The sequence below is a fragment of the Panulirus ornatus genome, chromosome 14, assembly GCF_036320965.1.
Source record: "Panulirus ornatus isolate Po-2019 chromosome 14, ASM3632096v1, whole genome shotgun sequence".
NCBI classification, from domain to species: Eukaryota; Metazoa; Arthropoda; class Malacostraca; order Decapoda; family Palinuridae; genus Panulirus; species Panulirus ornatus.
The window spans coordinates 41,344,134-41,358,318 of record NC_092237.1 but is presented as its reverse complement, the minus strand read 5'-3'; the positions used below and the strand labels follow the sequence as shown (position 1 = coordinate 41,358,318).

Sequence of the window (14,185 nt, the reverse complement as noted above, 5' to 3'; positions counted from 1 at the left end):
GGGGGTATATATATATGGGCACTCCCCGCGTGACTCCGCTTATGTTTCCCCTTTTAGAAATTTAGAATATATATATATATATATATATATATATATATATATATATATATATATATATATATATATATATATATATATATACATGTACATAATTGATACTGTCTGCCTTTATTCATTCCCGTCGCAACCCAGCCACACATGAAATGAAATTCCCTCCCGCCGCATGTGCGCGAGGTAGCACTAGGAAAAGACAAGAAAGGCCACATTCGTTCACACCAAGTCTCTAGCGGTCATGCATAATACACCGAAGCCACAGCTCCCTTTCCACATCCAGGCCCTACAAAACTTTTCATAATTTACCCCAGACGCAAATATACATACCCATACATCTCAATGTACACATATATATACACACACAGACATATACATATATAAATATGCACACAATTCACATTGTCTGCCTTTATTCATTCCCATCGCCACCTCGCCACACATGGAAATAAAATCCCCCTCCCCCTCATGTGTGCGAGGTAACGCTAGGAAAAGACAACAAAGGCCCCATTCGTTTACACTCAGTCTCTAGCTGTCATGCAATAATGCCCGAAACCACAGCTCCCTTTCCACATCTAGGCCCCACACAACTTTCCATGGTTTACCCAGACGCTTCACATGCCCTGATTCAATCCATTGACAGCACGTCGACCCCGGTATACCACATCGATCCAATTCATTCTATTCCTCGCCCGCCTTTCACCCTCCTGCATGTTCAGGCCCCGATCACTCAAAATCTAGTTCACTCCATCTTTCTACCTCCAATTTGGTCTCCCACTTCTCCTCGTTCCCTCTGGCACATATATACTCTTTTTCAATCTTTCCTCACTCTTTCTCTCCATATGACCAAACATCTCTCTTACCCTTTCATTACTTACTCGATCAAATCACCTCACACAACACATTGTCCTCAAACATCTCATTTCCATCATCTCCACCCTCCTCCGTATAACTCTCTATATAGCCCACGCCTCGCAACCATATATCATTGTTGGAACCACTATTCCCTCAAACATACCCATTTTTGCTTTCCAAGATAACGTTCTCGACTTCCACACATTTTTCAACGCTCCCAGAACTATCACCCCCCTCCCCCACCATATGATTCACTTCCGCTTCCATGCATAGTGCCATTGTACAAAGGCAAAGGGGATAAGAGTGAGTGCTCAAATTACAGAGGTATAAGTTTGTTGAGTATTCCTGGTAAATTATATGGGAGGGTATTGATTGAGAGGGTGAAGGCATGTACAGAGCATCAGATTGGGGAAGAGCAGTGTGGTTTCAGAAGTGGTAGAGGATGTGTGGATCAGGTGTTTGCTTTGAAGAATGTATGTGAAAAATACTTAGAAAAGCAAATGGATTTGTATGTAGCATTTATGGATCTGGAGAAGGCATATGATAGGGTTGATAGAGATGCTCTGTGGAAGGTATTAAGAATATATGGCGTGCGAGACAAGTTGTTAGAAGCAGTGAAAAGTTTTTATCGAGGATGTAAGGCACGTGTACGTGTAGGAAGAGAGGAAAGTGATTGGTTCTCAGTGAATGTAGGTTTGCGGCAGGGGTGTGTGATGTCTCCATGGTTGTTTAATTTGTTTATGGATGGGGTTGTTAGGGAGGTGAATGCAAGAGTTTTGGAAAGAGGGGCAAGTATGAAGTCTGTTGTGGATGAGAGAGCTTGGGAAGTGAGTCAGTTGTTGTTCGCTGATGATACAGCGCTGGTGGCTGATTCATGTGAGAAACTGCAGAAGCTGGTGACTGAGTTTGGTAAAGTGTGTGAAAGAAGAAAGTTAAGAGTAAATGTGAATAAGAGCAAGGTTATTAGGTACAGTAGGGTTGAGGGTCAAGGCAATTGGGAGGTAAGTTTGAATGGAGAAAAACTGGAGGAAGTGAAGTGTTTTAGATATCTGGGAGTGGATCTGGCAGCGGATGGAACCATGGAAGCGGAAGTGAATCATAGGGTGGGGGAGGGGGCGAAAATCCTTGGAGCCTTGAAGAATGTGTGGAAGTCTAGAACATTATCTCGGAAAGCAAAAATGGGTATGTTTGAAGGAATAGTGGTTCTAACAATATTGTATGGTTGCGAGGCGTTGGCTATGGATAGAGTTGTGCGCAGGAGGGTGGATGTGCTGGAAATGAGATGTTTGAGGACAATGTGAGGTGTGAGGTGGTTTGATCGAGTAAGTAATGTAAGGGCAAGAGAGATGTGTGGAAATAAAAAGAGCGTGGTTGAGAGAGCAGAAGAGGGTGTTTTGAAATGGTTTGGGCACATGGAGAGAATGAGTGAGGAAAGATTGACCAAGAGGATATATGTGTCGGAGGTGGAGGGAACGAGGAGAAGTGGGAGACCAAATTGGAGGTGGAAAGATGGAGTGAAAAAGATTTTGAGTGATCGGGGCCTGAACATGCAGGAGGGTGAAAGGCGGACAAGGAATAGAGTGAATTGGATCGATGTGGTATACCGGGGTTGACGTGCTGTCAGTGGATTGAATCAAGGCATGTGAAGCGTCTGGGGTAAAGCATGGAAAGTTGTGTGGGGCCTGGATGTGGAAAGGGATCTGTGGTTTCGGGCATTTTTACATGACAGCTAGAGACTGAGTGTGAACGAATGGGGCCTTTGTTGTCTTTTCCTAGCGCTACCTTGCACACATGAGGGGGGAGGGGGATGGTATTACATGTGTGGCGAGGTGGCGATGGGAATGAATAAAGGCAGACAGTGTGAATTGTGTGCATGGGTATATATGTATGTGTCTGTGTGTGTATATATATGTGTACATTGAGATGTATAGGTATGTATATTTGCGTGTGTGGACATGTATGTATATACATGTGTATGGGGGTGGGTTGGTCCATTTCTTTCGTCTGTTTCCTCGCGCTACTTCGCAAACGCGGGAGACAGCGACAAAGCAAAATAATGAAAAAATGATAATATATATATATATATATATATATATATATATATATATATATATATATATATATATATATATATATATATATATATATATATGCCCATACACCCACATATGCATATCAACATTTATACAGACATATACATACACATACACAGACATATACACAATCCCGGGACAAAGAACGAGGACACAACTGGCGACTTTTGGCAACAACCCAGTAGTAAAGACGGGGATGGTAGTGAAAAGTCATGGATGTGTCATCGTTTGTGATTGGTCAACGTATCGCAGTCTCAAGGACTTCCATGTAGTCGTATATTGGGGAGGGTTCAGTGTGTGAATACTCTATGTAATATATGTGAATGTTATATATATGTGTATTCTGTGCAATAACTTACTCTGATATCTAACAGTTGTTCACAATTGATTAGTTATGTTAGGTATTATGACTCATAGTTAAAGAACTACGCAGCTGAAGGTATTCGTGGAGTCGGTGGCATCCATCAGGGGTTTGGATCGAAGCATCAATCTCGTTCAGTGTCTCGAAGCAAACAACATTCGAAACCTAAGTATTGTTTGAACTTCGGTTGGTGGTCTGCCGAGATTCGCTCCACGCACCCCGTCACCAAGTGTCAAAATGAACTCGACGAAAATTGCTCAACATGGACGCATCGTGGGCGTGAGAGACTCTAGCCTGACGCCATCATAAATAGGGATATCTCGCACAACAGTGTATAAATGGTTAAGAAGATAGGATGAAGAGGAACATCTCGATGATCGGCCATAGTCAGGACGCCCCAGAGAAGCTACACCAGCTCAGGATGAAGCTAAACGTGGAGCAGCAGCAGCAAACGTCTTCACGGATGCTGTCGCCATTAGGGAACAGCTAAGACTCGACGTTACTTCAAGGACGGTGAGGCTGCATGACTCTGGCATACACCATCAGACGTCTGCTATCAAAGAAAAGCTCAGTGAGAGACACAGAGAACACCGACTCCGCTTTGCCTAACAGTACGCAGACGAGGGACTGGATTTGTGGGTGCGGGTCATTTGGAGCGATGAAAAGTCTTTCTGGTTATCATCATTGGAAAAGTTCACTGCGGAGCAGAAATGATGAAAGATTGAACTGAATTAGTAGGAAATATATTGCAGACTACAAAATACTACAGTATTTCACAATTATTAATTCATTCCTTTACTTGAATCGACTAGGATATTACGTTATCAGTTACGTTTTCTATCGCCACGCAGTGCTTATGGTTACTAAGATTAGTTTGCTTTTTAAAAAATTGCACAGCTTATCTTTCCAGTCTTGTTCCTACCCTTCTTTACATCTGTGGTGGCTACAGGACAAGTTGATATCATAACATGTAGTGAATGCCAGTAAAAAAGTCTCTCCTACTTATTGTCCATCGGTGTAATAGTCTTTCTATTTTATGTTTCACAGATGTTTACTGAATACTAGAATAATCAATATAAAAAAAGAACCAGTTATGCGCGCTACACCCTCTATGAGGTGGCCAGGATCGGTCACGTCACTGCCAATATGTTGGGTTGGATCTACCTGCACGGGGTAGGTGAACTGGTGGACATCGAAGGACGTTTAACAGCAGACAACTATATGGAAATACTTGAAGTCATGCTCCGCTCGGTGAGGACCTACACTCTACCTTACCCGGAAAGGATCATCTTTATGCAGGACAACTGCCCCATACACACGGCCAGGATCGTCGGAAGTTGATTCCAAGATCAGAGGAATGTTGAACTTCTCGACTGGCCGAGCAAAGCAAGCGATCTCGATCCTTTTGAGAACCTATGGGCAAATATAGATAATGTGTGGGAGTCAGTACAGGAACGAACATCGGATCACTGGTACTGCACGCCAAGGAGTTGGAAATCCTAAGGAGGAAGTCTTAGCTGGTGTTCAGGCACGTGGCTTCTGTTCCCGAACGGCTGTGGGAAGCAATTGAGATGAGCGGAAGCTGAACTAGCCAATGAGTATGGGACTGATATATGAGCATGGGAGCATGGCAGAGTCTGCGTGCGTGTTTGAGTATGTTAGTATGTATAAGTGTGGGTAGCTGTGACTTGTGATAAAAACAAACATGCCTTACCATTTTTTATTGACACCTGCTTGTCATATTTAGAACAGCACAAATTTACATATGTATTAACATCCCTCTGCAGTGTTTACCCATATTGATAAATGCAAAGGAGAGTCAACAGTGAATTGTAGCTACAGATGATAGGTTAAGGAAGGTCGCAAGACTCGATATATTCTGAGGTAAATTGCTCCATAAGAAATCAAAAACCAGTATTGTGATAATATAGCCAAGTCATAGCATGAACACAATGTTGGCGCAGAAGGCTGGCCACCCTGCAACTTAAGTTTGTGGAATATTGTTAAATTTGCTGGTTACGTGTTGTCCATATCATTTCATGCAAACTGCTGTTAAACGTTAGTATCAGCCATACATTATGAATGCAACCAGACCAGGAAGGCTATCATTCATTATTCATCGTGTATTTCGATTTTACACTTCCACTGCGTCTATGCTGCCCTCAGGTGATGACCGCTGAACCATTCAGTCTGTTCGCTGAGTGCAGAACAGTCGTTAGCTTTAAATAACCTGCTACGGTGTGTAAACATATGACCTCTCATTTCCATCAACATAGGCAACATAATCAAACATGAGGAAACGCAATGGTGTTGATTATCACTTAGATCCTAAGTCTAGATCATAAACAAAATACGAAAAATAGAGCTGGATAAAGAAGTCGTCACGTCATATGTAATTGGAAATACTCGTCTCCTGATAACCTCATCTCCTTTATTCCACGGATAACCTTTACTGAAGGTGGATTGTCCCCGGTTATCAGTATAATCGTCTGCTGTTAAGCATGTTAATGTATTAAACGGTTTGCCGTTTTCGTTAAAACCTTAAGACTACGTTGTCCAGCTGGAGATACGATTTTAAACTCTTTATTGTATTTCATACGAGTGAAATTGCCGGAGGTAATACATAACATACTATAAACCTTGTGTCTGGCACTGTTAGTCAGTGTAATGCTTAAGTTCACTTAAGTTCACTTAAGGACACTATGCGTGCAAAATACAATTATTGTCATATCAGTAACTTTCAAGAGCATACGTCACATCTTTTTTACGGTGACAGACACAGCACGGACAATCCTGGCCAAATCTGAGACAATATCGGGTGTAAAAAGAAAAAAAGTAAGGATAAAACAGCGAATATAGGAGACGAAGGGAAAGTTGATTAGTGCTCCTAAAATGTTTATAGACTTGGCTGTGAACGTTATGAAGGTTATAGTGAGGGAGAAATATAAAAGTGGGAAGAGAGTGCTAAGAGCGGCATTGCGCGTGACTTTACTATTCTACTCTAGTTAACGCCAGACTATTTTACCCAGACTGTCGCTACATGATCATACTCATCATAAGGGAAACCTCACCCAGCGAAAGTGTTAACCCTCACTGTGTGATTGAATTAATATCGTCTAGTATAAAAGAATATCGTGTCCATCAACACTTTGGAGTTGATTATAAAAGTGTGTCTACCTCGTAACACGTGCCAGGGACCAAGTTACTCTCAACCTATGAGTGCGGTCATTTGCACTGACTTGAAAATTCACTCGCCCCCAGAAGGGTTCATTAGAATTTCATTGATTTCAACTGTGGGACGACAGATCGCTTCTTTATCAACAAAACATTCTCAATATATTACCTGAACGTGCAAATCTTTTTGATTGAACTCGAAGTAAGGTATCGTCTATATTGTTAATATAGAAGGATGGACGAGATTAGGGAAGACAATGTGGGAGGTGAGTGCTGGTGTTAGGCTAGCTGGGAGGTGAGTGCTGGTGTTAGGCTAGCTGGGAGGTGAGTGCTGGTGTTAGGCTAGCTAGGAGGTGAGTGCTCGTGTGAGGCTAGCTGGGAGGTGAGTGCTCGTGTGAGGCTAGCTGGGAGGTGAGTGCTCGTGTGAGGCTAGCTGGGAGGTGAGTGCTCGTGTGAGGCTAGCTGGGAGGTGAGTGCTCGTGTGAGGCTAGCTGGGAGGTGAGTGCTCGTGTGAGGCTAGCTGGGAGGTGAGTGCTCGTGTGAGGCTAGCTGGGAGGTGAGTGCTGGTGTTAGGCTAGCTGGGAGGTGAGTGCTCGTTTGAGGCTAGCTGGGAGGTGAGTGCTCGTGTGAGGCTAGCTGGGAGGTGAGTGCTCGTGTGAGGCTAGCTGGGAGGTGAGTGCTGGTGTGAGGCTAGCTGGGAGGTGAGTGCTGGTGTTAGGCTAGCTGGGAGGTGAGTGCTCGTGTGAGGCTAGCTGGGAGGTGAGTGCTCGTGTGAGGCTAGCTGGGAGGTGAGTGCTCGTGTGAGGCTAGCTGGGAGGTGAGTGCTCGTGTGAGGCTAGCTGGGAGGTGAGTGCTGGTGTTAGGCTAGCTGGGAGGTGAGTGCTCGTGTGAGGCTAGCTGGGAGGTGAGTGCTGGTGTTAGGCTAGCTGGGAGGTGAGTGCTCGTGTGAGGCTAGCTGGGAGGTGAGTGCTGGTGTTAGGCTAGCTGGGAGGTGAGTGCTCGTGTGAGGCTAGCTGGGAGGTGAGTGCTCGTGTGAGGCTAGCTGGGAGGTGAGTGCTCGTGTGAGGCTAGCTGGGAGGTGAGTGCTCGTGTGAGGCTAGCCGGGAGGTGAGTGCTCGTGTGAGGCTAGCCGGGAGGTGAGTGCTCGTGTGAGGCTAGCTGGGAGGTGAGTGCTCGTGTGAGGCTAGCCGGGAGGTGAGTGCTCGTGTGAGGCTAGCTGGTTGAAGAGGTTGTAGGGCGAAAGGGTAGAGATCCTATGAGGCATGTTTTGAGTATCAGAGCCACAATCTGTTTTATCACGGATAGGGCAAACTTCAGTTTAGTAACAGCATAGATCTTTTTTTACCAGCTGAATGTAGTAACAAATGATGAGTGTGTATGTGCTTAATGAAGCTCTGTCAGTTTTCAAGGGAGGCACCTTGTATTTACTGAGAATGTAACTAAGGGACAAAGATTATTAACAACAATGCTGTATCTCATTGGTATACCCGCTAGTAAAGCATGTAGACGAAAGCACTGATTGATAACGAGTTTCATTTGATAGTATATAATCAAACATTTGATGCTTCGGTCTCATAGTGAACCCACACCCTAGACAGATGCCGTTGACTCCACAAATACTATGAGTTGCGCAGTGCCCTAAATATGAGTCATAAGTCTTAATACAACTAATAAAATGAACGTAACAGATAGATATTATGATATCGTATGACACAGGATACACATATACATGATTCACATCTATTACAGAGAGTATTCATAACAAAGAACCTTCCCCAGTATGGCAGTGACTGAGACTGCAATACGTCGAGCAATCACACACTATGACACAAACATTCCCCCTCCATTCACGACTTCACCACTATCTCCAATTGTGTCTCGGTTCTTTGTTTCGCGACTGTACATATTGATACTTGCATACTTTCATCCATTTTCAGCGCTATCCCGCCCCACAGGAAACAACATCTCTACCCCCTGTTTCAGCAAGGTAGCATCAGGAAAACAGTCAAAAATGGGCCACATTCGTTCATACTCACTTTCTAGCTGTCATGCGTAACGCGCCGAGACCACAGCCCCGCGAACTTTTCCATGGTTTACCCCAGACGTTTCACATGCCCTGGCTCAGTCCATTGACAGCACGTCGACCCCGGTATATCACATAGTTCCAATTCACTCTATTCTTTGCACCTTTCACCCTCCTGTAGGTTCAGGCCCCGATCACTCAAAATCTTTTTCACTCCATCCTTCCACCTCCAACTTGGTCTCCCACTTCTCCTTATTCCCTCCATCTCTGACACATATACTCTCTGTCAATCTTTCCTCTCTCATTCCATATGTCTAAACCATTTCAACACACCCTCTTTTGCTCTCTCGACCAAACTCTGTTTATATCCACACATCTCTCTTACCCTTTCATTACTTACTCGATCAAACCACCTCACACAATACATTCTCTTCAAACATCTTATTTGTAATACATCCACCCTCCTCCGTACAACTCTATCTATAGCCCATGCCTAGCAATCATATAATATTGTTGGAACTACTGTTCCTTCAAACAAACCGATTTTTGCTCTCCGAGATGAAGTTATCTCCTTCCGCACTTTCTTCATCGCTCCCAGAAACTTCGCCCTCTCCCCCACCTTGTGACTCACTTCCACTTCGATGGTTCCATTCGCTGCTAAGTCCACTCTATGATATCTAAAACACTTCACTTCCTCCAGTTTTTCTCTATTCAAACTTACATCCCACTTGATTATCCCTTAACCCTACTGAACCTAATAACCTTGTCCTTATTCACATTTACTCTCAACCTTCTACTTTCACACACTTTTCCACACTCTGTCACCAACCTCTGCAGTTTCTCACTCGGATCAACCACCAATGATGTATCACTGGCGAACAATAACTGACTCACTTCCCAGGCCCTTTCATCCACAACAGACTGCATACTCGCCCCTCTCTCCAAAACTGTTGCATTTACTTCCCTAACCACCCCATACATAGAAAAATTAAACAATCATGGCGACATCACACACCCCTGCCGAAGACCGACATTCACTGGGAACCATCACTTTCCCCTCTTCCTACTCGTACACATGCCTTACATCCTCGGTTAAAACTTTCCACTACTTCTAGCAGCTTTCCTCCTACACCATATACTCCATAACCTTCCACAGAGCATCACTATCAACTCTATCATATGCCTTTTCCAGATCTATAAATGCTACATACAAATCCATCTGTTTTTCTAAGCATTTCTCATACACATTCTTCAAAGCAAACATCTGATCTACACATCTTCTACCACTTCTGAAACCACACTGCTCCTTCTCAATCTGATACTCTGTACATGACTTCACCCTCTCAATTAATACCTCCCATACCATTTCCCAGGAATACTCAACAAACTTATACCTCTGTAGTTTGAACACTCACCTTTATCCCCTTTGCCTTTGTGCAGTGGAACTATGCATGCATTCCGCCAATCCTCAGGCACTTCACCATGATCCATACATACACTGAATATCCTTACCACCCAATCAACAACACAGTCACCCCCTTTTCTTAATAAATTCAACTGCAATACCATCCAAACTCGCCGCCTTGACGGATTGCATCTCCAGCAAAGCTTTCACTACCTCCTCTCTTAACCAAACCATTCCCCCTGACCCTCTCACTTCGCACACCACCTGGACCAAAACACCCCATATCTGCCATTCTATCATCAAACACATTCAACAAACCTAACACATACTCCATGTCCTTCTCCCTTCATCACTACCTGTTATCACCTCCCCCTTGCCCCCTTCACCGATGTTCCCATTTGTTCTCTAACTCACGTTATTTACCTCCTTCCAAATCATCTTTTCGTTCTCCGTAAAGCTTAATGATTCTCTCACCCCAACTCTCATTTGCTCTCTTTTTCAACTCATGCACCTTCCTATGGATCTCCTGCCGCTTTCTTTTGTACATCTCCCAGTCATTTGCACTCATTTCTTGTGAGTATTGTTCAAACGCTTCTCTCTTCTCTTTCAATAACACATTTATTTCTTCATCTCACCAATCACTTTCCTTTCTAATCTGCCCTCCTCCCACCTTTCTCAAGTCACAAGCATCTTTTGCACATGCCATCACTGCTTCCCTAAATACATCCCATTCCTCCTCCATTTCTTTCACTTCACTTGCTCTCATCCTTTGCCATTCTACACTCAACCTCTCACCACTTTGTTCTCCCCAACATTTTCTCTTCTTTTTTGAAAACCTCTACAAATCTTCACCTTCGCCTGCACAGGATAGTGATCAGACATCCCACCAGCTTCCCCTCACAGCACATTAACATCCAACAGTCTTTCTTCTACACGCCAGACCAATTAACACGTAGTCTAATAATGCCCTTTGACCATTCCTCCTACGCACATAGGTATACCAAGGTATATTTCTCTTTTTAAACACAGGTATTCCCAATCACAAGTCATTTTTCAGCACAGAAATCCAGAAGCTCTACACCATTTCTACTCACGACACCAAATATCTCATGTACACCAATTTATACCCTCAATTGCCACATTATTCACCTTTGCTTTGCATTTAAATCAACTGTCACTAATACTCGGTCTCGAGCATCAAAGCTGACGACATACGCACACATCTGCTCCCAATGCACTTGCCTCTTATGATCTTTCTTTTCATGACCCGGTGCATAAACACCAATGATCACCTATCTCTCTCCATTCACTTTCTGTTTTACCGACATCAATGTAGAATTTGATTTCTTACACTCTATCACACATTCCCACAACTCCTGCTTCAGGGGTGGTGCTACTCCTTCCTCAGCTCTTTTCCCCGCACCAACCCCTGAATTTATTCTCAAAAGTCTTCTAAACTATTTTCTCCTTTAACCTTGAGTCTGTTGTGGATGAGAGGGCTTGGGAAGTGAGTCAGTTGTTGTTCATTGATGATACAACGCTGGTGGCTGATTCGGGTGAGAAGCTGCAGAAACTGGTGACTGAGTTTGGTAAAGTGTGTGAAAGAAAAAAGCTGAGAGTAAAAGTGAATAAGAGCAAGGTTATTAGGTACAGCAGGGTTGAGGGACAAGTCACTTGGGAGGAGAGTTTGAATGGAGAAAGACTGAAGGAAGTGAAATGTTTTAGATATCTTGGAGTGGATTTGGCAGCGGATGGAACCAAGGAAGCGGAAGTGAGTCACAGCGTGGGGGAGGGGGTGAAAGTTCTGGGAGCGTTGAAGAATGTGTGGAACATTATCTCGGAAAGCAAAAATGGGTGTTTTTGAAGGAATGGTGGTTCCAACAATGTTATTTGGCTGCGAGGCGTGGGCTATAGGTTAGCCTGTGCGGAGGAGGGTGGATGTTTTGGAAATGAGATGTTTGAGGACAATATGTCGTGTGAGGTGGTTTGATCTAGTAAGTAATGAAAGGGTAAGAGAGATGTGTGGTAATGAAAAGAGTGTGGTTGAGAGAGCAGAAGAGGGTGTTTTGAAATGGTTTGGTCACATGAAGAGAATGAGTGACGAAACAATGGCCCAACCCACCCACGTACACATGTATATACATACACGCCCACACGCGCATATATACATATCTATGCATTTCAACGTATACATATATATACATACACAGACATATACATATATACACACGTACATAATTCATACTTGCTGCCCTTATTCATTCCCGTCGTCACCCCGCCACGCATGATATGAAAACCCCCTCCCCCGTACATGCACAAGGCAGCGCTAGGAAAAGACAACAAAGGCCACATTCGTTCACACTCAGTCTCTAGGTGTCATGTATAATGCACCGAAACCACAGCTCCCTTTCCACATCCAGGCCCCACAAAACTTTCCATGGTTTACCCCTGAAGCTTCACATGCCCTGGTTCAACCCATTGACAGCACTTCGACCCCGGTATACCACATCGGTCTAATTCACTCTATTCCTTGTACGCCTTTCACCCTACTGCACGTTCAGGCACCGATCGCTCAGAATCTTTTTCACTCCGTCCTTCCACCTCCAATTTGGTTTCCCACATCTCGCTCCCTCCACCTCCGACACATACATCCTCTTGTCAATATTTCCTCACTCCTCTCCATGTGACCAAACAATTTCAACACACCCTCTTCTGCTTTCTCAACCACACTCATTTTATTACAACATATCTCTCTTACCCTTTCGTTACTTACTCGATTAAACCACCTTACACCACATATTGTCCTCAAACATCTCATTTCCAACACATCCACCCTCCTTCGCACAGCCCTATCTATAGCCAACGCCTCGCAACCATATAACAGTGTTGGAACCGCTATTCCTTCAAACATACCCGTTTTACTAAAGCTTTCCTAGATAATGTTCTCGCTTTCAACACATTTTTCAACGCCCTCGGAACTTTCGCTCCCTCCTCCACCCTGTGACTCACTTCCGCTTCCATGGTTCCATCAGCTGCCAAATCCATTCCCAGATATCTAAAATACTTCACTTCTCCAGCTTTTCTCCATTCAAACTTATCTCCCACTTGACTTGTTCCTCAACCCTACTGTACCTAATAACCTTGCTCTTATTCACAATTTACTCTCAGCTTTCTTCTTTCACACACTTTACCAAACTCAGTCACCAGCTTCTGCAGTTTCTCACATCAATCAGCCACCAGCGCTGTATCATCAGCGAACAACAGCTGACTCACTTTCCAAGCCCTCACATCCACAACAGACTGCATACATGCTCCTCTCTCCAAAACTCTTGCATTCATCTCCCTGACTACCCCATCCATAAACAAAGTAAACATCCATGGCGACATCACACACCCCTGTCGCAAACCGACATATACTGAGAACCAATCACTTTCTTCTCTTCCTACACGTACACATGCCTTACATCCTCGATAAAAACTTTTCACTGCTTCTAGCAACTTGCCTTCCACACCGTATACTCTTAATACCTTCCACAGAGCATCTCTATCAACTCTATCATATGTTTTCTCCAGATCCATAAATGCTACATACAAATCCATTTTTTTTTCTAAGTATTTCTCACATACATTTTTCAAAGCAAACATCTGATCCACACATTCTCTTCCATTTCTGAAACCACACCGCTGCTCTTCCACAGTTTGATGCTCTGTACATATCTTCACCCTCTCAATCAATACCCCCCCCCCCATCTAATTTCCCAGGAATACTCAAGAAACTTTTACCTCTGTAATTTAAAAACTCACCTTCATCCCCTTTGCCTTTGCATAATGGCACTATGCATGCATTCCACCAATCCGGCACTTCACCATGAGCCATACAGACATTAAATATCCTTACAAACCAGTCAACCCCACATTCACCCCTTTTTTTTAATAAATTCCACTGCAATACCATCCAGTACATATAACTATGTACTGGACGCCTGGAATATATGATAGCGATTTATCTATGAGCTAAGCTGATTTAAACCCTGGCTTACCATGCAGGAAGCCGGTACTCTTAGCCACTGGGCTACGGTGCGAGAAAAGCCTACTGCACAGTAGGTTTGGGTTCGAATCTCTCCGTATTTAGTCTTAAGTGTCATTATTCACAATAGAATAGCTCAGTCAGCTAAACAGTAGATGAGAAAACTTTTATCCAATCAGAGAGGGTTAATATGAGA

At 43.8% G+C, this 14,185-nt stretch overlaps 2 protein-coding genes across 2 annotated transcripts in view; both read right to left on the bottom strand.

Annotated features, from left to right (window-relative positions):
- The window catches only part of LOC139753107 (peptidylglycine alpha-hydroxylating monooxygenase-like), a 15,118-nt gene extending 1,011 nt beyond the window's left edge, over nt 1-14,107 (bottom strand). Inside the window, exons 1-3 of the mRNA XM_071669195.1 lie at nt 14,003-14,107; nt 4,636-4,773; nt 1-21 (exon numbers count right to left, since the gene is read on the bottom strand). The exon at nt 1-21 is cut by the window's left edge and continues 1,011 nt beyond it. Coding sequence (XP_071525296.1) covers nt 1-21; nt 4,636-4,773; nt 14,003-14,107 — 264 coding nt within the window. The remainder of the gene's footprint in view (nt 22-4,635; nt 4,774-14,002) is intronic.
- The window catches only part of LOC139753540 (probable G-protein coupled receptor Mth-like 10), a 32,223-nt gene that overhangs the window by 11,768 nt on the left and 6,270 nt on the right, over nt 1-14,185 (bottom strand). The gene's annotated exons all lie outside the window — the stretch shown is intronic.